The sequence below is a fragment of the Ranitomeya imitator genome, chromosome 5 (assembly GCF_032444005.1).
Source record: "Ranitomeya imitator isolate aRanImi1 chromosome 5, aRanImi1.pri, whole genome shotgun sequence".
NCBI lineage: Eukaryota > Metazoa > Chordata > Amphibia > Anura > Dendrobatidae > Ranitomeya > Ranitomeya imitator.
Window position 1 is genome coordinate 125,213,374 of NC_091286.1, and position 25,953 is coordinate 125,239,326.

At 44.2% G+C, this 25,953-nt stretch overlaps 1 protein-coding gene across 2 annotated transcripts in view; it reads right to left on the reverse strand.

Annotated features, from left to right (window-relative positions):
- Positions 1-25,953, reverse strand: part of UTRN (utrophin) — a 930,516-nt gene that overhangs the window by 620,724 nt on the left and 283,839 nt on the right. For both annotated transcript variants that reach the window (XM_069769124.1, XM_069769123.1), the window contains exons 29-34: positions 25,286-25,435; positions 22,640-22,801; positions 20,894-21,022; positions 18,714-18,887; positions 18,367-18,522; positions 16,623-16,793 (exon numbers count right to left, since the gene is read on the reverse strand). In XM_069769124.1, coding sequence (XP_069625225.1) covers positions 16,623-16,793; positions 18,367-18,522; positions 18,714-18,887; positions 20,894-21,022; positions 22,640-22,801; positions 25,286-25,435 — 942 coding nt within the window. The remainder of the gene's footprint in view (positions 1-16,622; positions 16,794-18,366; positions 18,523-18,713; positions 18,888-20,893; positions 21,023-22,639; positions 22,802-25,285; positions 25,436-25,953) is intronic.

A 25,953-nucleotide genomic window follows, 5' to 3' on the forward strand; every position in this document is an offset into this window, starting at 1 on the left:
TTGTCCACGCCGGGGATATGCACCGCGGATATCACCGGAACCGTTGCCTTTGCCCAGAGGAGGATCTTGGATACCTTGGCCAAGGCCAAGGAGCTCTGAGTCCCCCCCTTGATGGTTGACATATGCATTGTCCGTCTGGATTCGGATTGGAAGGCCCCTAAAAATCCTTTCCCAGTGACAAAGGGACAGAAAAATGGCCCGGATCTCGAGGACATTGATCGGCAAAGTTGACTCCTGCGCCGACCAGCGGCCCTGTACAGTCAGGTGGCGAAACACTGCACCCCAGCCGAGCAGGCTGGCGTCCGTCGTCACCACTTGCTAGTGAACTGGAAGGAAGGACCTGCCCTGGGAGATGAAAGGTGACGTGAGCCACCAGTTGAGAGACCGTTTGACCCGGGGAGAGAGTCGGATCGGGCGGTCCAGGGAGAAGACAGACCTGTTCCACTGAAACAGGATGGCTTGCTGAAGAGGTCGCGAGTGCAATTGGGTGAAGGGAATTGCTTCCAATGTTGCTACCATCCTCCCCAAAACCTTCATGGCCGATCGGAAGGAGGGAGACCGAAGGCCCTGGAGCACGGGTATGTCCCGACAAAGGATGGATCTCTTGTCTTCGGGAAGAAAGGCCTTGGTCTGACGAGTGTCGAAGAGCATGCCCAGAAAGATGATGCGCTGAGAAGGAATAAGGCAGGACTTCTTCCGGTTGACCAGCCACCCTAAACGGGCTAGGGTGTCGAGAACGATGGACAGGCTTTTGTGGGCCTGAAAAAAGGACGGAGCCTTGATGAGGATGTCGTCGAGGTATGGAAAAAGAATAAGGCCTCTGACCCTCAAGATGGCCATCAGCGCCGCCATGATCTTCGTGAAAACTCTTGAGGCGGTTGCAAGACCGAACGGCAAGGCGACAAACTGAAAATGTTCCTGAAGCACTGCAAAGCGCAGGTATCAGTGGTGTCCCTGGAACATCGGAACATGGAGGTAGGCGTCCTGCATATCTATGGAACAAAAATTCCTGAGCCTCCATGGAAGCAATTACTGAACGAATGGATTCCATCCTGAAGTGCTTCAGACATAGTAACATAGTAACATAGTAACATAGTTAGTAAGGCCGAAAAAAGACATTTGTCCATCCAGTTCAGCCTATATTCCATTATAATAAATACCCAGATCTACGTCCTTCTACAGAACCTAATAATTGTATGATACAATATTGTTCTGCTCCAGGAAGACATCCAGGCCTCTCTTGAACCCCTCGACTGAGTTCGCCATCACCACCTCCTCAGGCAAGCAATTCCAGATTCTCACTGCCCTAACAGTAAAGAATCCTCTTCTATGTTGGTGGAAAAACCTTCTCTCCTCCAGACGCAAAGAATGCCCTCTTGTGCCCGTCACCTTCCTTGGTATAAACAGATCCTCAGCGAGATATTTGTATTGTCCCCTTATATACTTATACATGGTTATTAGATCGCCCCTCAGTCGTCTTTTTTCTAGACTAAATAATCCTAATTTCGCTAATCTATCTGGGTATTGTAGTTCTCCCATCCCCTTTATTAATTTTGTTGCCCTCCTTTGTACTCTCTCTAGTTCCATTATATCCTTCCTGAGCACCGGTGCCCAAAACTGGACACAGTACTCCATGTGCGGTCTAACTAGGGATTTGTACAGAGGCAGTATAATGCTCTCATCATGTGTATCCAGACCTCTTTTAATGCACCCCATGATCCTGTTTGCCTTGGCAGCTGCTGCCTGGCACTGGCTGCTCCAGGTAAGTTTATCATTAACTAGGATCCCCAAGTCCTTCTCCCTGTCAGATTTACCCAGTGGTTTCCCGTTCAGTGTGTAATGGTGATATTGATTCCCTCTTCCCATGTGTATAACCTTACATTTATCATTGTTAAACCTCATCTGCCACCTTTCAGCCCAAGTTTCCAACTTGTCCAGATCCATCTGTAGCAGAATACTATCTTCTCTTGTATTAACTGCTTTACATAGTTTTGTATCATCTGCAAATATCGATATTTTACTGTGTAAACCTTCTACCAGATCATTAATGAATATGTTGAAGAGAACAGGTCCCAATACTGACCCCTGCGGTACCCCACTGGTCACAGCGACCCAGTTAGAGACTATACCATTTATAACCACCCTCTGCTTTCTATCACTAAGCCAGTTACTAACCCATTTACACACATTTTCCCCCAGACCAAGCATTCTCATTTTGTGTACCAACCTCTTGTGCGGCACGGTATCAAACGCTTTGGAAAAATCGAGATATACCACGTCCAATGACTCACCGTGGTCCAGCCTATAGCTTACCTCTTCATAAAAACTGATTAGATTGGTTTGACAGGAGCGATTTCTCATAAACCCATGCTGATATGGAGTTAAACAGTTATTCTCATTGAGATAATCCAGAATAACATCCCTCAGAAACCCTTCAAATATTTTACCAACAATAGAGGTTAGACTTACTGGCCTATAATTTCCAGGTTCACTTTTAGAGCCCTTTTTGAATATTGGCACCACATTTGCTATGCGCCAGTCCTGCGGAACAGACCCTGTCGCTATAGAGTCACTAAAAATAAGAAATAATGGTTTATCTATTACATTACTTAGTTCTCTTAGTACTCGTGGGTGTATGCCATCCGGACCCGGAGATTTATCTATTTTAATCTTATTTAGCCGGTTTCGCACCTCTTCTTGGGTTAGATTGGTGACCCTTAATATAGGGTTTTCATTGTTTCTTGGGATTTCACCTAGCATTTCATTTTCCACCGTGAATACCGTGGAGAAGAAGGTGTTTAATATGCTAGCTTTTTCCTCGTCATCTACAACCATTCTTTCCTCACTATTTTTTAAGGGGCCTACATTTTCAGTTTTTATTCTTTTACTATTGATATAGTTGAAGAACAGTTTGGGAACTCTCCTGTTCAGCAATTTGAGATCCAGAATGGGACGCACCCTGATGTCTTTTTTTGGTACCACAAAAAGGTTTGAATAGAAACCTGTGAACCGTTCTTTTTCTGGGACGGGAACAATTACCCCGGCTTTGAGGAGAGAAGTGATGGCTGCGAAGAAACCCGGAACTAGAGCGGGATCTCTTGGAGGTCGGGATTCGAAAAAACGATCTCGGGGTCGTGAAATGAACACTGTCTTGTATCCCGAGGATACAACTTCCCTGACCCATGTGTCCTCTACTGAGGAGATCCAGACGTCCCTGAAGAAGAGGAGACGGCCGCCCAGCCTGGGAGGTGGGCTGTCGACTAGCCGAGAGTCATGCCGAGGTGGTTCTTCCAGTCCTGGTCCTAGAGGATCTACCTTGGGAGTAGCGAGGACGCCAGGAAGGAGTGGGCTTAAAGGATACCGTCTTCTTCTCTTGACGTGCCTGTGGCCTCTGTTGCTGCTGGGAGAAGGAGTTTGATGCCGCGAAGCGACGAAAAGGCCAAAAAGAGTGAAATTGACGTCTAGGAGGAGGGCGACGAGGCTTGGCCTGGGGAAGAAGGGAGCTTGTGACCCCTGTAGCGTCCTTAATGATTTGGTCCAGCTTAGAACCAAAAAGACGAGAGCCTTGAAAAGGTAGGCTGGTAAGGGACTTTTTAGAGGACAAATCCGCCTGCAAGGCCTTAAGCCAAATGGTCCGGCGGATAGCCACCGCGTTGCTGGACGCCGGAGCCGCACAAGACGCGGCATCCAGGGAGGCGGAGACCAGATATTCACCCGCGTGAGAAATCTGGTTGGCAAGTTCTGCCAGCTGTCCGGATGGAACCCCGTCCAAAATGCCCTGACGGAGCTGTTTGGCCCATTTGGATATGGATTTTGAAACCCAAGTGGAAGCAAAGGCCGGGCAAAGTCTAGCTGAGGCCGCTTCAAAGGCTGACTTCGCGAAAGATTCTATGACTCTATTGTTAGAATCCTTCAGAGATGCTCCGCCGGACAGTGGGAGGACCGTGTTGGTGGACAGTCTGGAAACTGGAGGATCCACCGAAGGAGAAGCAGTCCAATTAGCAGTGAGTTCCAGAGAAAAGGGATATAAAACGCCAAGTCGCTTTCCTCTCTGAAAGCGTCTGGTCGGGTTCTCTCTTTCTCTGGTCATAATCTCCTCGAATTCCGGGTGAGGAGCGAAAAACTTGGAAGGTGGTTTAGCCCGTCTAAACGAAACCACCTGATCTGTGGGTTGCGTAGAGGACTCCTTGATGCCACAGGTTAGATTTATCGCTCCAATGAGATTCTGAACTATATCCCTCATGGTAGCAATTTGGTTCGAATCCAGCTCCGAAACATCCTCTGAAGGCGCATTAGAGAATGCATCGCCTGACTAAGGGGAGGTGGATCGGGAGGACGCCGACCGCAGATGAGGACAGAGTGGCGAGATGAAGCAAGAAGAGGACTCAGACCGGCGTTCCTGTCTGGACCCTTTGTGGCTTGCAATGGAGGGCTCGGACGGAGCTTCCTGCGACCCACTGGCTACTGCGGGGGTCTGCAGGGGTAACTGATCCAGTACGGACACCAAAGTTTGAGACACCCGAGTTAGGTCGGCCACCGATTGTGACAGAGAGGAAGCCCAGCCTGGGATGGGGGTATCACTCTCGGGCGGATCGGCCGGGGGATCCTGGGCGGTGGGAACAATCGGGTTGCTGCAGGTCTGACAGAGCGGAGAGGACTGACCTGAGGGAAGTTTGCTGTTACAGGACGAACATGCAAAGTATTTGACAGGCAGAAGAGGAAGAAGTAGGAGGAAGAGAGCTGCCCCCTTTAGACTTAGACATTCTGAAGAGGTCCCTGAAGAAAATGCCAGCGGGTTAGGGGACAGTGAAGTAGAGGGGGGTGTCAGTCTGCAGTGCAGAGCTACTCACGGCCAACGAAATTCCGGACGGAAGGCGCAGCCCAGGTTGTAGTCCCTCAGGGAAGATAGCCTTTCGTGGAAAAGATGCGCATCTGCAGCAGTCCAGCTAAGGGAATATGGAACCCTAGTCATCCCCTGCAGCGCACAGCTATAAGAGGCGTGCGTGGACTCGGGAGTACTAAGATGGCGCCGGTGGGTGGGGAAATTCCAAGTCATCATGGAAGGATGGTCGGGTGGGAGAAAAGCCCACCCGAGTAAAGGGGGAAGTGGGTGGAGCGGCGTCGCCGCAAGTAGGCCCCGGGAAAAGCCAGGGCCTAAATTAGGAGACGGAAGAAAAACCGCGGTGCTTGCTGCCCAGCTGGAGGGTGAGCGGCGCGGCAGCCTGTGAGGCCGCCGCATAGAAAGGGGGGGAAGCGTGCCGCGGGCCGGTGTTACGCCGCAAGTTTCCCGGGGCCTAAATTAGAAGCCGGCGACCGCTGTTATGACCTGGTGGTAAGGACAATAATGGACCTGGTGGTTGAGAGCACACGGAATGACCTGATAGTTACAAATAATATAGGACGAGCTCTGAGACATGGGAACTCTGCTGACCGCAATCCCTAATCCTATCATACACACTAGAAATAGCCGTGGATTGCTTCTAACGCTCCCTATGCAACTCGACACAGCCTAAGGAACTAGCTAGCCCTGAAGATAGAAAAATGAGCCTACCTTGCCTCAGAGAAATTCCCTAAAGGAAAAGGCAGCCGCCCACATATAATGACTGTGAGTAAAGATGAAAATACAAACACAGAGATGAAATAGAATTAGCAAAGTGAGGCCCAACTTACTAAACAGACTGAGGATAGTAAAGGTAACTTTGCGGTCAGCACAAAAAACTACAAAAAGACCACGCAGAGGGCGCAAAAGACCCTCCGCACCGACTCACGGTGCGGAGGCGCTCCTTCTGCGTCCCAGAGCTTCCAGCAAGCAAGACAAAAATCAAAATAGCAAGCTGGACAGAAAAATAGCAAACTAAAGAAAAACAAGCAGGAACTTAGCTTCTGCTGGGAAGACAGGTCACAAGAACGATCCAGGAATGAACTAGACCAATACTGGAACATTGACAGGTGGCATGGAGCAATGATCTAAGTGGAGTTAAATAGAGCAGCGAGCTAACGAATTAACCTCGTCACCTGTGGAAGGAAACTCAGAAGCAGCAGCTCCACTCACAGCCACCAGAGGAAGCCCATGGACAGAACCAGCTGAAGTACCATTCATGACCACAGGAGGGAGCTTGACAACAGAATTCACAACAGTACCCCCCCGCCTTGAGGAGGAGTCACCGAACCCTCACCAGAGCCCCCAGGCCGACCAGGACGAGCCAAATGAAAGGCACGAACCAGATCGGCAGCATGAACATCAGAGGCAAAGACCCAGGAATTATCTTCCTGACCATAACCCTTCCACTTGACCAGGTACTGGAGTTTCCGTCTCGAAATACGAGAATCCAAAATCTTCTCCACCACATACTCCAACTCCCCCTCAACCAACACCGGGGCAAGAGGATCAACGGATGGAACCACAGGCGCCACGTATCTCCGCAACAACAACCTATGGAATACATTATGGATGGCAAAAGAAGCTGGAAGGGTCAAACGAAATGACACAGGATTGAGAACCTCGGAAATCTTATACGGACCAATGAAACGAGGCTTAAACTTAGGAGAGGAAACCTTCATAGGAACATAACGAGACGACAACCAAACCAAATCCCCAACACGAAGTCGGGGACCCACACAGCGCCGGCGGTTAGCGAAACGTTGAGCCTTCTCCTGGGACAATGTCAAATTGTCCACCACATGAGTCCAAATCTGCTGCAACCTATCCACCACAGTATCTACACCAGGACAGTCTGAAGACTCAACATGCCCTGAAGAGAAACGAGGATGGAAACCAGAATTGCAGAAAAACGGCAAAACCAAAGTAGCTGAGCTGGCCCGATTATTAAGGGCGAACTCAGCCAAAGGCAAAAAGGACACCCAATCATCCTGATCAGCAGAAACAAAGCATCTCAGATATGTTTCCAAAGTCTGATTAGTTTGTTCGGTTTGGCCATTAGTCTGAGGATGGAAAGCCGAGGAAAAAGACAAATCAATGCCCATCCTAGCACAAAAGGATCGCCAAAACCTCGAAACAAACTGGGAACCTCTGTCCGAAACGATGTTCTCCAGAATGCCATGCAAACGAACCACATGCTGGAAAAACAATGGCACCAAATCAGAGGAGGAAGGCAATTTAGACAAGGGTACCAAATGGACCATCTTAGAGAAGCGATCACAAACCACCCAAATGACCGAAATCTTTTGAGAGACAGGGAGATCTGTTATGACCTGGTGGTCAGGACAATAATGGACCTGGTGGTTAAGAGCACACGGAATGACCTGATAGTTACTGATAATATAGGACGAGCTCTGAGACGTGGGAACTCTGCTGACCGCAATCCCTAAACCTATCACACACACTAGAAATAGCCGTGGAGCACTCCTGACGCTCCCTAGGCGCCTCGTCACAGCCTAAGGAACTAGCTAGCCCTAAAGATAGAAAAATAAAGATTACCTTGCCTCAGAGAAATTCCCCAAAGGAAAAGGCAGCCCCCCACATATAATGACTGTGAGTAAAGATGAAAATTACAAACACAGAGATGAAATAGATTTAGCAAAGTGAGGCCCGACTTACTGAACAGACAGAGGATAGGAAAGGTAGCTTTGCGGTCAGCACAAAAAACTACAAAAAGACCACGCAGAGGGGCAAAAAGACCCTCCGCACCGACTCACGGTGCGGAGGCGCTCCCTCTGCGTCCCAGAGCTTCCAGCAAGCAAGACAACAATCAAAATAGCAAGCAGGACAGAAAAATAGCAAACCAGAGAAAAACAAGCAGGAACTTAGCTTCTGCTGGGAAGACAGGTCACAAGAACGATCCAGGAGTGAACTAGTCCAATACTGGAACATTGACAGGTGGCATGGAGCAATGATCTAGGTGGAGTTAAATAGAGCAGCCAGCTAACGAATTAACCTCGTCACCTGTGGAAGGAACCTCAGAAGCCGCAGCCCCACTCACCACCACCAGAGGAAGCCCATGGACAGAACCAGCCGAAGTACCATTCATGACCACAGGAGGGAGCTTGACAACAGAATTCACAACAGAGATCCGAAATAAAATCCATAGAAATATGCGTCCAGGGCCTCTTCGGGACCGGCAAGGGCAAAAGCAACCCACTGGCACGAGAACAGCAGGGTTTAGCCCGAGCACAAGTCCCACAGGACTGCACAAAAGAACGCACATCCCGCGACAAAGACGGCCACCAAAAGGATCTAGCCACCAAATCTCTGGTACCAAAGATTCCAGGATGACCAGCCAACACCGAACAATGAACCTCAGAGATAACTCTACTAGTCCATTTATCAGGGACAAACAGTTTCTCCGCTGGGCAACGGTCAGGTCTGTCAGCCAAAATTTTTGCAGCACCCGCCACAAATCAGGGGAGATGGCAGACAAAATTACCCCCTCTTTGAGAATACCCGCCGGCTCAGGAACACCCGGAGAGTCAGGCACAAAACTCCTTGACAGGGCATCAGCCTTCACATTCTTAGAGCCCGGAAGGTACGAAACCACAAAATCAAAGCGGGAGAAAAATAGCGACCATCGAGCCTGTCTAGGATTCAACCGTTTGGCAGACTCGAGATAAGTCAAATTCTTGTGATCCGTCAAGACCACCACGCGATGCTTGGCTCCTTAAAGCCAATGGCGCCACTCCTCGAATGCCCACTTCATGGCCAACAACTCTCGATTGCCAACATCATAATTGCGCTCAGCAGGCGAAAACTTTCTAGAAAAGAAGGCACATGGTTTCATCACCGAGCCATCAGAACTTCTTTGCGACAAAACAGCCCCTGCTCCAATCTCAGAAGCATCAACCTCGACCTGAAACGGGAGCGAAACATCCGGCTGGCACAACACAAGGGCAGAAGAAAAATGACGCTTCAACTCCTGAAAAGCTTCCACAGCCGCAGAAGACCAATTGACCACATCAGCACCCTTCTTGGTCAAATCAGTCAACGGTTTAGCAACACTAGAAAAATTACTGATGAAGCGACGATAAAAATTAGCAAAGCCCAGGAACTTTTGCAGACTCTTCACAGATGTCGGCTGAGTCCAATCATAAATGGCCTGGACTTTAACAGGGTCTATCTCGATAGTAGAAGGGGAAAAAATGAAACCCAAAAATGAAACCTTCTGAACTCCAAAGAGACACTTTGACCCCTTCACAAACAAAGAATTTGCACAAAGGACCTTGAACACCATTCTGACCTGCTTCATGTGAGACTCCCAATCATCCGAAAAGACCAAAATATCATTCAAATATACAATCAGGAATTTATCCAGGTACTCTCGGAAGATGTCATGCATAAAGGACTGAAATACTGATGGAGCATTGGAAAGCCCGAATGGCATAACCAGGTACTCAAAATGGCCCTCGGGCGTATTAAATGCTGTTTTCCATTCATCGCCCTGTTTAATACGCACAAGATTATACGCACCACAAAGATCTATCTTGGTGAACCAACAAGCCCCCTTAATCCGAGCAAAAAAATCAGACAGCAGCGGCAAAGGATACTGAAATTTGACTGTGATCTTATTAAGAAGGCGGTAATCAATACAAGGTCTCAAAGAACCATCCTTCTTGGCCACAAAAAAGAACCCTGCTCCCAATGGTGACGGCGAATATGACCCTTCTCCAAGGATTCCTTTACATAACTCCGCATAGCGGCGTGCTCTGGCACAGATAAATTGAACAGTCGGCCCTTAGGAAACTTACTACCAGGAATCAAATTGATAGCACAATCGCAATCCCTATGAGGAGGTAGGGCACTGGATTTGGGCTCATCAAATACATCCCGGTAATCCGACAAAAACTCCGGGACTTCAGAAGGGGTGGATGACGAAATAGACAAAAATGGAACATCACCATGTACCCCCTGACAGCCCCAGCTGGACACAGACATTGATTTCCAATCCAATACTGGATTATGGACCTGTAGCCATGGCAACCCCAAAACGACCACATCATGCAGATTATGCAACACCAAAAAGCGAATATCCTCCTGATGTGCAGGAGCCATGCACATGGTCAATTGGGTCCAGTACTGAGGCTTATTCTTGGCCAAAGGCGTAGCATCAATTCCTCTCAATGGAATAGGATACTGCAAGGGCTCCAAGAAAAAACCACAGCGCCTAGCAAATTCCAAGTCCATCAAATTCAGGGCAGCGCCTGAATCCACAAATGCCATAACAGAATAGGATGACAAAGAGCAAATCAGAGTAACGGACAAAAGAAATTTCGACTGTACCGTACCAATGGTGGCAGACCTAGCGAAACGCTTAGTGCGCTTAGGACAATCGGAGATAGCATGAGTGGAATCACCACAGTAAAAACACAGCCCATTCAGACGTCTGTGTTCTTGCCGTTCAGCTCTGGTCAAAGTCCTATCACATTGCATAGGCTCAGGTCTATGCTCAGATAATACCGCCAAATGGTGCACAGCTTTACGCTCACGCAAGCGTCGATCGATCTGAATGGCCAAAGACATAGACTCATTCAGACCAGCAGGCATGGGAAATCCCACCATGACATCCTTAAGGGCTTCAGAGAGACCCTTTCTGAAAATTGCTGCCAGGGCACATTCATTTCATTGAGTGAGTACAGACCACTTCCTAAACTTCTGACAATATATCTCTACCTCATCCTGACCCTGACACAGAGCCAGCAAGATTTTCTCTGCCTGATCCACTGAATTTGATTCATCATAAAGCAATCCGAGCGCCAGAAAAAAACGCATCAAAATCACGCAATGCCGGATCTCCTGGCGCAAGGGAAAATGCCCAGTCTTGAGGGTCGCCACGTAACAAAGAAATAATGATTTTCACTTGTTGAACAGGGTCACCTGAGGAGCGAGGTTTCAAAGCAAGAAACAATTTACAATTATTTTTGAAATTCAGAAACTTAGATCTATCCCCAAAAAACAAATCAGGAATAGGAATCCTAGGCTCTAACATCGGATTCTGAACCAAAAAATCTTAAATGTTTTGTACCCTTGCAGTGAGATAATTCATACAAGAGGACAGACCTTGAATGTCCATATCTACACCTGTATCCTGAACCACCCAGAGGTAAAGGGGAAAAGAGAGACAAAACACACTGCAAAGAAAAAAAAATGGTCTCAGAACTTCTCTTATCCCTCTATTGAGATGCATTAATACTTTGGGCCACCTGTACTGTTATGACCTGGTGGTAAGGACAATAATGGACCTGGTGGTTAAGAGCACACGGAATGACCTGATAGTTACAAATAATATAGGACGAGCTCTGAGACGTGGGAACTCTGCTGACCGCAATCCCTAATCCTATCACACACACTAGAAATAGGCGTGGATTGCTCCTAACGCTCCCTATGCAACTCGACACAGCCTAAGGAACTAGCTAGCCCTGAAGATAGAAAAATAAGCCTACCTTGCCTCAGAGAAATTCCCCAAAGGAAAAGGCAGCCCCCCACATATAATGACTGTGAGTAAAGATGAAAATACAAACACAGAGATTAAATAGAATTAGCAAAGTGAGGCCCGACTTACTAAACAGACTGAGGATAGGAATGGTAACTTTGCGGTCAGCACAAAAAACTACAAAAAGACCACGCAGAGGGCGCAAAAGACCCTCCGCACCGACTCACGGTGCGGAGGCGCTCCCTCTGCGTCCCACAGCTTCCAGCAAGCAAGACAAAATTCAAAATAGCAAGCTGGACAGAAAAATAGCAAACTAAAGAAAAACAAGCAGGAACTTAGCTTCTGCTGGGAAGACAGGTCATAAGAACGATCCAGGAGTGAACTAGACCAATACTGGAACATTGACAGGTGGCATGGAGTAAAGTGGAGATAAATAGAGCAGCCAGCTAACGAATTAACCTCGTCACCTGTGGAAGGAAACTCAGAAGCAGCAGCTCCACTCACAGCCACCAGAGGAAGCCCATGGACAGAACCAGCTGAAGTACCATTCATGACCACAGGAGGGAGCTTGACAACAGAATTCACAACAGACCGCCGAAGGAAAACTGGCTGCAGGCAGGAGTGTGCCGCAAGAAGGAAACAACGGCGATCGCCGGAGGAACGCGGTGGTGCTAGGTGCTGGCTTCAGGAAAGGTAGCGCGGCTGGCAGAAAAGCCGCCGCGCCAGACAGGACCACCACGCAGGGAACGGGGAAAGTGCTGCAAATGCAGCGATGACCCTGTGTTGAATCCTGGGAACCCCTATAGGAATACTCTCCTAAGAACATCCCACGTCGTCCGTTACTAACCTTAGGTGGTGATGGATGTCCTCGTCTCCTCCAACCGACAGGCTCTGGTGGGCGAGTGGGTGGGAGGACGGGGCCAGGATCGGACTTCTGAGCACATTTGTGTGCTAGGCTCTTAGTCCTGGAGAGGGATCTATGAGGATACGGGGTGGCAGTACACGCCGTACTCATAGTCCGTATTGTGGGACTACAGGTGTGACTGTTCACCCTGTATCCCTCCGGAAAAACCTGATAAGAAACTACGCACATTGAGGTAGATAAGGCTCTAATGAAAGACCCGTGTCCACCTCCTACTGACACTAAGCTAAACTGAAGAGTATAATGTCAGTCGGTGGGGTGTACACTGCAGAGGAGGAGCTAACTTTTTATTTGCATAGTGTCAGCCTCCTAGTGGCAGCAGCATACACCCATGGTTCCTGTGTCCCCCAATGAGAGGCGGTAAGGAAATTATTTTAAAATCCGAAATGTTGGCCTACTGAAATGTATGTTCAGTAAATGCACTCAATAGTTGGTCGGGGCTCCTTTTGCATCAATTACTACATCAATGCGACGTGTCAATGCGACGTGTCATGTGGCACTGCTGAAGTGTTTTAAAACCCTTAGGAAGCCTTTGCAAATTTTTTTTTTCGTTAATTATTCTAATTTACTGAGATAATGACTTTTGGGTCTTCATTGGCTGTAAGCCGTAATCATCAACATTAACAGAAATAAACACTTGAAATAAATCACTCTGATTGTAATGAGTTTCATTTTTGTATTGAAGTACTGAAATAAATTCACTTTTTGATGCTATTCTAATTTTGTGAGAAGCACCTGTATGAGATCCCGCCTACATTAAGAGCTCTGGCAGAAACACAGATACCTAAATGCAAAAAAGTTTGACTAACTTTTACTATTTTTTTTTTTCCTTGAACCAGATTCATGTTACATGGTGCATTGTGAATTGGTATGATTAGAGGTGGGCGGACCCGAACAGTAAAGTTCGGCATCCGTACTGAACACCTACTGTTTGGGCAAGGACACCAAACACGCCTTAGGAAGTCCATGTTACTGTTTGGGTCTGAACACCAGGTGTTTGTCACATTGTCATGTGCATGACAGTGCGGCAAACAATGTTTCTGATTGGTGGTGAAATCATCACCGCCAGTCAGAGAGCCGTGGTTCCCACACTGTCAAATGATAGCGTGAGCACTCAGCTGTGATCACAGTTATAAAGTTCACCTTCGGGCACTGGTGTCACCTGATGTGACTACTGCTCCCATCAGCCTACGCATACATATTAATCCAATTGAACCTTAAGCTAAAACTAGCTTGGTCCCATTCCGTAGAACTATGTCAATACACAAAACCACAAAAAATTACTATGGCTCAAGGAATGCAAAATATACCAATTTTATTCACAAAAATACATATAAAATGATGACACCTAAGTACCTCAAAGCACAACTATGGACAACCAGGACTGAGGCGCACTAAACAATCAATGCTACATCGAACACATAATGACCCAGGTTTATAGTTGATAATTACCAATCAAAGTGAACCTTAGATACAGCATGGGTCGTTCAACCAGGCTTGGGCACGCCACAGGTAATATACCTACAAAGGCACCTTTAATCACCGCTCCTACATGATTTAGGTTATGTATATAGCTTATAGTAGTGTCCCTTCAGCTTGTCTCCCACTTAGGCTTTTGATGCCAGTGGTTGCATTTGATGCTGTATCTAAGGTTCACTTTGATAATTAGCAACTATAAACCTGGGTCATTATGTGTGCGATGTAGCATTGATTGTTTATGGCGCTTTGCCTGGCTTTTCCTAATTGCCTTGTAGCGGTGGAAAGTGGGGTTCATATTTGTGGCGTTGATGTCACCATTGTATTGTCAGATGACATCAAGCCCACGGCTTAGTAATGGAGAGGTGTCTATAGGACACCTCTCCATTACTAATCCTATAGTTACTTGGTAAATAATGACAGACAGAATAAAGTATTTTATTACAAATAAAACGAAACATATTTTACTTTTTTATTTAAAAATAACAAACACAGCAATACTCACCTAACACCTAATTCCAATGAATCCCTCGTCTCCTGAAATGAAACAAAAATAAAAAAACAACCATAGTCCTCACCTCTCCATTGTTCTGTCCCACGCCATAATCCATGTCTGGGGGATAAATAGTTTTCAGCCTGGACGGTACCAAGATGCGATTGTCCAGGCTGTGAACCATTGGTGACTGAACTGCTGCGAGCGAATTAATCAGTGACCGGCGGTGACGTCATCGAGGTTACCTCCGGTCACTGAGGCTGTGTTTCCAGCCAGGCTGAACTGCAGTGATCTTGGTGAGATCCTCGCTAGCACCATGAGAAAAACAATGGCAATGAGGCCAATTGCATACAGAGACCCGGCTAGCTTCAAAGCAATGTAAAACCTACAGCCTTCTCGTGACATGCGCATGGCCAGAAACAAAGGCAATGAGATGAACACTATAAAGCCGGGGTCACACTGGCAAGTGCAATGCGAGAAACTCGCACCAATACCTGGCACAGCCGCTGGCACTCGGGACGGGAGTGTGTGGCTGCATGTATTTCTATGCACCTGAACTAAAAGCTTTACCAGGGTTGTCCACTACTTTAACAACCACGTCTTACATGCCATACTCCACAGTGAAAAACAAAAAAGTGATATTCCCCTCTCACACCGGTACTATACCAACACTGTGGGTGCCATTTCTCCTGATGTTTGCATGACATTGTTATGCCACGTGTGCGCTGCAGCCAACCAGCGGCCACTAATGGGCTACGGTTCTCATATTTCCCTCGAAAGTCCAAAATTTGTCTGATGGAAGTGTAAGCAAAGTAGACCATTAGCCACAGCTGGGTGAAAATGCTGGGAGACCCATAGCAGACATCGCAGGAACAGTGCCAGTGTGGGAGGCGAGTATCTGCTATTTGTATTTTACACTGGGGAGAGCAGTAATTAATAATCAATTGTCCGAGTAGTGGATGACCTGTTTAAGCTGCAAAAAGAAAGAAAAAAAAATAAATAATAATATCGGTTAAGAAGCTTCTCTGTGTTCCCTCCTTATCACACCCCGACTCTAGAAAGCTATAGACATGTTTAAACATTAACAATCAGAGGAGGGGATGGCATTATTGCCAAGAATAAAGACCCAGTCTTGTCAATGGTGCCAAGAAACTGACAGCTGCAATAGCTTGAAGCTCTAAGTTCACACTGGGTGTTTTAGCAGCATTTTATTATGCAAATTTTCAGCTGCGTTTACAGTACCAGCAAAGTCTATGAGATTTCCAAAAATCTCCTGCACACAGCTTGTTTTTTTTTGCCATTAGGATTTTGTGCTTTGCATGTTTTTTTGCACAATGGAGTATGTCACTTCTTTCAGCGTATTTTCAGTGAATGGGTGGTGAATAAACACACCAAAACCGCAGGTATCAGGTTTTGCAGCATTTTTTTTGTGCCAAAACCAGATTCTATAGAAAAGGACTTTTTCTCAATACTAAACTTTGTCAGCATGCACAAGAGACAAATCTAGGATGCAAAATCCGCAAAAAAAAAGCGGGAAAAAAAACAAGAAAAAAAAAAGGAAAACATGCTTTTTTTCTGCAGCTTCTTTCCTGCCAAGAGATCAGGTTTTGCCGCAGAAAAAAAAAAACACTGGAAAACACCTAGTGTCAACTTACCCTAAAGGTGTGTCTTGGCTATCCAAGCAATGAACTGCACAAGGTGAACATGAAGATCGTGGCTTTGGTTGGATTTGAACCCCTGAGGACTTAAAGAAACACTCCTTCCATCAAAGTTTTTATCCTCTTAATATACTGCAATCATATTATAAAGCACTGTGCATTACAATTGCTCATGTTTCCCTCCTACCTAGCTAATTCTTCTCTTTTCCATTAGGTCTATAACATCACGTGATTAAAAAATGACTAGCTGAACCCTACTGAGCTCTATGTCAAAACATGAGGTAAATTTTCTCTCCAAGACTCATGAGTCACTGCAGAAGTCCCTTGCAGGGGGATGGAGCAGCGGACATGGCTCAGGAGTTGAAACGGAATGATTTCTGCAGTTTTCCTTTTTCTACATAAAGCAGAAAAAAAAAGAGAAAAATTAACTAGGGAGAAAGGCAAAATGAGCAATTGTAAGTACACAGTGCTATATAATATGACGATTGCAATATATTAAGGGAATAAAAACTTTGATAGGAGGAGAGCTTCTTTAAAGCAATAATGCTAATCGCTTAGCCACCATGTCATACCAGTTAGGTTGGTGTTAAGAAGTTATATTCCCAAAAGATAAATAAACCTTCTGCTCAGCTCCCAAGCAGAAGTATTACATGAGGCCTATTTTATCTGCTATAAAAACAGTGTGTACTTACTTTTGCCCAGGCAATTTCAACATCCAGATCAGCACAAACATTGTCGGTGGTGGATTTCAGAATGAGCTCAGACTCTGTAGCAGTAAGCCATTCAGACAAGGAGGCCGATTCTTTCCTCAGCTTCACAGACAGCATGATAGCACGTTCTAAGTCTTGCTTCCCTTCTGTTACCTACAAATCGCAGAGATCATTAACACAAATGGCCACAAATTATATTCCTACTTTTATTAAAATGCTTAGATCACTCATCAAGGCAATGCCTATTTTCTCTGTTATATTTTCTGCGCCAACAGACAAGTCCATTTATCTGACATAAAAGCTAAAATGAGGCAATAAAATGACAGGCACCATGGATCCGAAAACAAAACTTCTACAAATGTTTTTCAGAGACTCACTGTGTCCGTCAATGAGCCGTTCACCGGAAAATCAAACATAGTACTTTGCAATTTATGATTAGAAAACTTGGGCCTACTGAGAATCCACAGGCAAAGCAGCTACTTAATTGTATAAGAAACACAGCCAACTTCTTCTATGGCCAAAGTGAGGTTTGTAGACAATGGTCATTTCAGGATCATTAAATCTGAAGAAATGAAAGCTAACATTTAACTTGGGATTGAAGGGGGGACCAATTAAGAAAGGTGAGGGAAGAATAATAAGCTGTAAAAAAAGTGGAAATCAAGATAATATCTCTCCCGCCAGTTCCTCCAGCTTCCACATCACAACTCCGCTGTTACAAAATGCAATGACTGCTTAGTACAATAATTGGGGATTGGCAGCCAGCTTCCCAGGTGGCCAACTTTATAGATACTATGAATATAATAAAGCTCAATTTAGAAATGTTAAGATTTGAGCTCAATGGCTCCCTCAAACTCCATCTCTCATTGGTTTCTAAGAATAATGCAACTTTACTTCTAATTACCAAACTTTGGGCACCGTGTATTATACATAAAAAAAAAAAATACTGGTGATGTCATCAAAGGAAGATGCATCTGTTAACATTATTGGGGACATACTTTAAAAGTATCACTACCACTATCTTTCCTATATTCCACTTATAATAACAGATGGACTAAATCCTTTAATTATGTGACAAAGTCACTGGTAAAGTACTGGAGGGGAAATATGTCTCACTAAGCTTAATGGTGTCAGTGATGTAAAACCCAGAGCATTTTCCTCCAGCACACTACGTGCTGTGAGGTTTAAGCTAAGTTGCATAATGGGCTGGTTTTTATGTGGACATCCACAGAGCGGGTGGGAGGATGTTCACCTTATCTTCACCTGCAGAGTCGGCACCGCCATGTGCTGACAAGACCCGTATGGTGTCACAATCATGTGATCAGTCACATGGGCAGAGGAGTCACATGGTCTGGGGCTTAAGTAGCTGGGTTCCAAAGGCAGGAGGGTGTCAGTGGCTGGGGAGGAACACTCCAGAGAAGTGGTTTGTATTGTGTTTATGCCTGAACTGTCGGTCTTGCTAACCATGGGTGGGCTGACCTCCACTAATGCAAGGACTGTATCTAGTGCTACCACTTTGTTTTGGCTTGCTGTTTTGCCCAGAGGGCCATGTTTATTTTTTGTGCTTGAACTTGGTTTATGTTGTGTCTAATAAACCAAGTGCATCTTTAAAGCCGCAGTGTTCTCGTGACTACCTCGGTGTGCAGCCGAGTGAGCCGATCTACCACAATATATACATTTATACATTGAATATATACGAAGATACTTACATGGGACCATATAGTCTTACCTGGGCACCAAGATCATTATAGAGAAGCTTTAAAGCTGTTAACTGTTCGTCCATTAGCTTTGGATTATCCGTCTGTTGCTTCTGAACAATCTGTCTTCCTGTCTTTATCACGGTCTCAACTTCCAACTTCACTTCACTCAGGGTCTTGTACAATTTCTGAAAAAGGAGTTTATGATTTTAGGCCATGTAAAAAGTGTACAGGTATGCGAGCTCACGCTCCAGTCTGCATAGAAGTGTTATAATTATTTGCATAACGACCATTATGTGACTCGTAGCATTTATGTCAATAGTCTACTGATGTTATTATTCTCAAATCACATGGATGACCTTAGGAAGAAAGCAGTTACCATGCAGCCATCCATGTGCTTCTGTATGACTTCTGGATCGGTATCCTTCACATCGAGCACACCAAGCTCAACTTTCACCCCGTCTAAGACTCGTTTGCAATCCAACATCCTCTGTTCGAAGTTGGCAGGTTTCTGGAACAACTGGAACTTTGTGGAGACCTCACGCAGCTTCCTCTGTGGAAGTGAAAGGGAACGGCATTTCTTAGTTGCCTCCAATTTATCCCACACATCCTACTGCATTATTTACAAAGACAATAAGAAAATGAAATGTCTATCTCCAATATGGCTGCCCCCACGCACACTAAATTTAAAGGGATCTAAGTTGAAGGGAATCTGTCCTATAGGGCATATATTCTGATCTGTGGACAGCATTGTACTCATCGGGAGGAGCAGAGCAGATTAATGTACAATTGTATGGTAAAAAATTCAGTCTAACCTTTAACTGATTGAATTTCCTGATAATTTTGACATTGAGGGGTCCACTGGATGGGCTTAATAACAGCGGTCCTTCTAAGTAGGATTGCAGAGAGAACTGTCAGTCACTAATCTGGACCATCCACTAGACTTCTAAACTCAGATTGACATTTCAAAGTATACTGGATCTTTTCACCAAATCCATATGTCAATCTGCTCAGATTATATACTCTGATCGGACTGCATTGTAATGTGATAGATTGACTTCAAAAAAACACCAGGCAGATCTGTCACCAGAATTCACAGTGCAAACTTTAAACATTAGCTATCTGCTGTCTGATGATGTGGTGTATTTACTTTGAAAATTACCATCAGAATGGCTACAGATTCCAAAGTTTAAGATTAGCATCTTATGAGTCCTGGACTCTTAAAATACTCATTTTAAAATAAGGCAAGAAAATGTTAAAAAAGAATTATGCATCCATTCTGAAATGAATTATTAAAGTAAGGTTTAAGAAAGCAGTTTAAAGGGAATCTATCACCAGTTTTTCGCACCTTCATCTGAGAGCAGCATGATGTAGGGACAGAGAACCTGATTCCAGCAATATGTCACTTAACGGGCGGCTTGCTACACTTTGGATAAAATCACTGTTTTATCTGCTCACGCTCTGCCGCAATGCTGAGCTCTGTATAACCCCAACCACACCATTGGCAGTTTTCTGTGTACACTGTGCATAGGCAAAAAGCTGTCAATTAGTGATGGGGGAGGGGTTATACAAAGCTTATCAATATAGAGGACTACCTGGCAGCAGGTTGACAAGTCCTCTAGTGATAATCCTCTATTGATAAAACAATGATTTTATCAAGCAGCCCAGTAGGTAAAAACGGGATCTGTGCCCCTACATTGTGCTGTGCACAACTGTGCCCCTACATTGTGCCGGTGACAGTCTTTTTAGTCGTGTTTGCAATATGTACACAAGGCTGGTGTCAGTTGTTTTGCAGCCAAAAGAACTTTGCTACCAAAGTTTTAAGGACAAATTAGAAAACCAAAATATAGCAATATACAAAGTGGAAATAGAATGTCTACCAATCCCTTTTTTAAATGCCAGTTTTTGTCCTGTAAAAAAAATCATACCAAGAAGAGACATTTGAGAACTTAAATCCACTGAGAAATCAAATGAACTGAAATCATTTTGAGGGGGAAAATAAAAATAACAAAAGTCATCATTACAGATGGATCTATTTTTTGTAATGCACATTCTGACCCAGAAGTTACTTACCGTATATACTCGAGTATAAGCCAACCCCCTTAATTTTGCCACAAAAAACTGGGAAAACTTATTGACTCGAGTATAAGCATAGGGTGGAAAATGCATCAGCTACCGGTGAATTTCAAAAATAAAAATAGATACCAATAAAAGTAAAATTAATTGAGACATCAGTAGGTTAAGTGTTTTTGAATATCCATATTGAATCAGGAGCCCCATATAATGCCACGGAAGTGGTATAAATGTTGATGACTAGGAAGGGCAGACTTAGCCATGCTCCATCCATGATCTGCCCATTTTGTCACAATCACAACATTTTGCAATATTTTAATGTGTTTTACAACAGAAAACTTTCATGATTCGGGGCCATGGGGTTTAAAGCCGGCCAAAATAAGGACTTCAGTGCAGTTTACCGAGAGCTGGTCAAGTTGCCCATTAAGATTCGCCCCCCTGGAATATTAGTCATCCATAGTAAAACCATGCTCCGACCATATCTACCTGTAGTACATCCAGTTGGGACCCTCCTCGAGATGATTTCACCTCTGGAGCGGACTGCACTGCTGAACGGACAGTTTTCTTCAGGTCTTCAAGGGCTGCTTCATGGCTACTGATATCAGCCTGAATTTTCTACAGCAAAAATGTAATGACAGTTATTTCCTGTGCGTCACTATGCAGAACGTGACCTCCCTAAAATATTGTGATCAGTCTATAGAGGCCTAATGGCATGACATTGACAATGAGAATCCTACATAATGGGCTTTCGGAAGCAATGTGCTTGTAGAAGACATGAATAAAGGTTCTTTACATGCCTGGGCACAACATCTCACTGTACTGGAGTATAACACTAGCTTTACAAACTGTTATCTATATAATAGCATTTATTATACTACTTGTTCCATTTTTACAAAACCACCTACCAAGAATTAATGCCAGACCAAATGGTTTGGTATGTGAATGCAAGTTCAGTTAGCAAGGACACCATTAATACTAGGACAAAATAATAATAATGATAATAATAATAAAAATAATAATAATAAATGGTCATAGAAATTAAGGCGTTCCTTACTATCCACTCTTCCACTCACATTCTTGCCATGAATCCATCTATTGTCCCTTGGTTACATCTGTGGTGTCATGGGACACGGCACTTCCACATTATCACTATTTTTATACATGTTCTTCATATAGGATTATATCCAGATGGATTAAAGCAAACACTTAGATGGAAGAAAATATATATTTGAGCCTTGTCCATATTTTAGTGCATTTATATTTTACCTCCAAGCAGAGAACAGACCAAAAAAGAGCAAAATAATGAAAATTTCACTTCTAAAAGGGTATTTAAATAGGAAACATGCCATCCGAATGGAGCATTGGTCCATTCATTCTCCATGGGACTGCCCGAGATAGACAAGTACTTTAAATGGCTATCTTTATGTCAACCAGGGGAGGGTGGATCTAAGCATTTAGATCTAGTAGCTATCACCTGGCCTGTTGAAAAGTGATAAATGGTCCATACTGTAATACAACTTTAAAATTAAATAATTACAATGCATCAGATAACCCCTCCATCATGCCAAGTGTGGATAGGACCCTTACTCATTTTTTTTAAGTTAAGAAAGTGAAAGTTTTACAAGAGTTTTACTGTGTGTTACATTTCCTATTTTCCTTATTTCAGCTATTTACATGTAATCCAGCAGGTGGCAGCAGAGTTCGGGCAAAAGGGATTGACATTTCACTTTATATCGTAAGTTTGTAGAAACATTACGGTAGTTTATTTTTTGCGTTAAAGTACGGTAATTGTGGGCAGAATTGTCCGAATTAGCCCACAGGTTCAATTCAGTCCTATTCAAAGCCCTTAGACCATGTGCACACGCTGAGTATTTGGTCAGTTTTTACATCAGTATTTGTAAGACGAAACCAGGAGAGGAACAAAGGAAAAGTAATAATAGAAACACGTCAACACTTCTTCATTTTTCACCCACTCCTGATTTTGGCTTGCAAATATTGATGTAAAAACAGATTTTAGAGAATCCAAATTTTAGAAGAAACTGGTAACAATTTTTTGTGGAAACTTCATAAAGGAAAAGTCATTTGTACAGTACATAGTGAATAATGAAGTCCCTCCAGAAAGCCTCATCTCTTCCCAGGCACACCAAAGCAGAAATGTCCTGAGAGATTGAGTTGCCAATGAGGAAAGGAGGTGAGGCGCTCTCGCACACATGAAAGACATTGCTGAGATACCTGAGCCTCCTGTGGTAATCGCAGGGCATCCGCTCTGTCAGTCAGGTATGTGGTGAGCTGTTTATCCAGCTCTTCTAGGGATTCCTGCAGGACTTGCAGCATATGATCGCTCTCACGCAGAGTCTGCAGGTGCTGCTCCAAAGAAATCTGTCGGTTCACAGCCTGAGAAGAAACAATACCCTTAGAATTGGGATTCAGCTCCATAATACTAAACACAAAGTCACTTTCACTATAGAGGCACTCCACCTCACGGCAGATGAGCACTGCACCCGAGGAAGACCTAGCCATTGCCTTCCTGGGGAATATGTTGATAGGATAATGAACACACAAAGTTATATGTCTAAAAGAGAAAATAATGTTCCACAGAATATACCGTATCTCTAAAGTCCAGCATTCTGATCACCAGACAGTACTGTGGCGAGTGGTTAAATAAAAGTGAGTAATATGTATATAAAAATACAAAAATACATAGTAAAGCATGCTTAATATTGACGAGAGATGAGCAAATGTCCCAAAATTTATATTTAGGCGGATTTGCAAATCTGCCCTGAAAAGACGTTTGAAGACCCCAAATCATAATAAAAGGTGGGCAAATAATTAAGATTATACTCACCTTTCTTAAGCTCATCCTCATCTGTCCTGCTGTTGAAGCTCCCCACCTGACCAGCCACTTGGCTTTGGATCACTTTTTGGTCTGAATCTTCTGTTACTTACTAGGCCTCATGTGAGGTATAACGCACATTATTAAAATCAATGATATACACCACACCCCACGAGACCTCATGAGACCCAGTTAGTGCCAGAATATCTGAACCAAAGACTAATCCAAAGTCTGATCTGAAGACCAATCTGAAGTGAGCGGAGGGCCAAGGATCCATCTGGCCACCATTATGTGCAAACCGAATACCGATATTATGGACACTAGCGAATGACTCAAATAGCTCATCTCTAATACCAACAGACCGCTTTTATTTCTAATTTTCAAAAAATACATTTTATAGATAAGGGCCAGCATAGAAATACACAGTTATGGATCTAGAGTTGGAGCAGATTAATTTTTTCCCAAACCTGTTGGTCAAACCATCTTTCCCATGCGATATTCTGTGGCGGGATCTGTTATGACGAAATATTTAAAGATTTTCAAATGAAATTAGGAACAGCTAGGCCGAAACCATTAACAAAACCTGTAAAGAGTTACTTCTACGACACCAAGACTTACACTGCTATGCAGTTTAGGGGCACATGTAGAAATCTGCTCCCCTGTGCAATCCGCGCACGAGATCCGCAATCCACAACACAGGGCTAAACTCCAATAAAGCTGCCCTATACAGAATAGATAGCTGAAGAATGATGGGGCCAATTGTTCAGTCGATAGCCATGTCTCACGACTTTACCTCACACAGGAGCACCCGTTCTGCTGAACACCCTGTAATTCTACAAGACACCCAGTACGAGACTGCTGTGGTGGCTTTCCTAGCTGAGAACAAAGGGATTGGATGTCCAAAATCAGACATAACGGATGTTTATCTTCCCCGACATCATCTGTGTTCGGAGAGTCAGAAGTCTCCATACACGTTAGACAATTGCCCAGCCTGCTGAAATTGACTGGTTTGGTTGACATTATTATTATTATTATTATTATTCATTTTTATAGCGCCATTTATTCCATGGCGCTTTACATGTGAACAGGGCAAATATAGACAAGTACAATAAACATGAGTAAAACAAGGCACACACAAGTACAGGAGGAGAGAGGACCCTGCCCGCGAGGGCTCACAGTCTACAGTGGATGGGTGAGGATACACTAGGTGAGGGTAGAGCTGATCATGTGGCGGTTCAGTAGACTGGGGATCACTGCAAGTTGTAGGCTTGTCGGAAGAGGTTTAGTCTAATGTGTATGCGGGCCTTAATGTTATGTTCCTGGCTTACTTTAAACCAGATTCATCCATTAGACTGCCAGATAATGAAAGTGTGATCCATAACACCAGCCAATGTGTTTCTTCTGCTCCAGAGTCTAGTCTGCTTTGTACCACTACTGCCAGCACTAGTGGAGTCACTGATGCTCTTAGATAAGGCCAATATACAAAAAACTGTTCATTTTCTCTTGCCAATTCCCCTCAAAACGCTACTCATGTATAGACAAAAACCTCATTTAATTACTTCCAAAGTGTATAACCAAAAACAAAAAGGCATTTCCACTTGGAGTGCAGTCATTCATCTGACAGATGGGTGTATTCTCCTCTAGTTGGTACATTGGCAAAACTTCAAAAACATGCCTGACCAAAAATAACCCTTTCCCAGCTACGCCTTTATTGTTGAAGTGGTTTCATCTACTAAAGCTATGATGCAATAAATGTCAACATCAGCTCGAATAGCGTAACATTAGTGACTGTGAGCTGATCATGTAACATAGCTATTATTTTACATTTTCAGCTATGGTAGGTACAGTTGACCTAACGGTCAAGCCATGTAATTATATATACAGTACATACAATTAACCAACCCACTGAAATATTAATTCTGTCAATGTGAATGTCACACATTTTCCTACAACATCAAAGCTGATACAAGGCATGAAAATGAATAGAAAAAAAGAGCCACTGGCACACACACAGTAATAAACATAGTAATAATGTCAATACTTACAAAATGGCTCAGCTCCTCATAGCGGGCATTAAACACCTCCAGCTTGTCACTGATGATGTCATCTAGTATTCCTCCATCGATCAAGGTTTGGCCAAGCTCACGGATTTGAGTTCTGTTGTCAGCTGGATGCCGAAGGATTGACTCTAGTGTCTAGAGAACCACAGAAAACACAGAAACTAAATACGATAAAACAGCTTGGCCATTTACTACAAGACGTGACCAAAAATAAGAGAAATGTAAGTGGTAAAGGACAGGAATTAAGAATTTACAATTTACAGTGTTTGGGGTAAAAATGGACATAAGTGAGCATAAATAAGGCAAGAAAATGTTTGACTGTAGAGATAGAAACAAAGTCTACTTATATGTCTTACACAGAGACAGAATCAATATATCCTGCTATTTTCATTAATGTAGATAAACACCACCCCAAACAGCTCCAAGAACAACTATTAACACTAGTGATGAGCGAATATACTCGTTACTCGAGATTTCCCGAGCATGCTTGGGGGTCCTCCGAGTATTTTTTAGTGCTCGGAGATTTAGTTTTTCTTGCCGCAGCTGAATGATTTACATCTGTTAGCCAGCATAAGTACATGTGAGGATTCCCTAGCAACCAGGCAACCCCCACATGTACTTATGCTGGCTAACAGATGTAAATCATTCAGCTG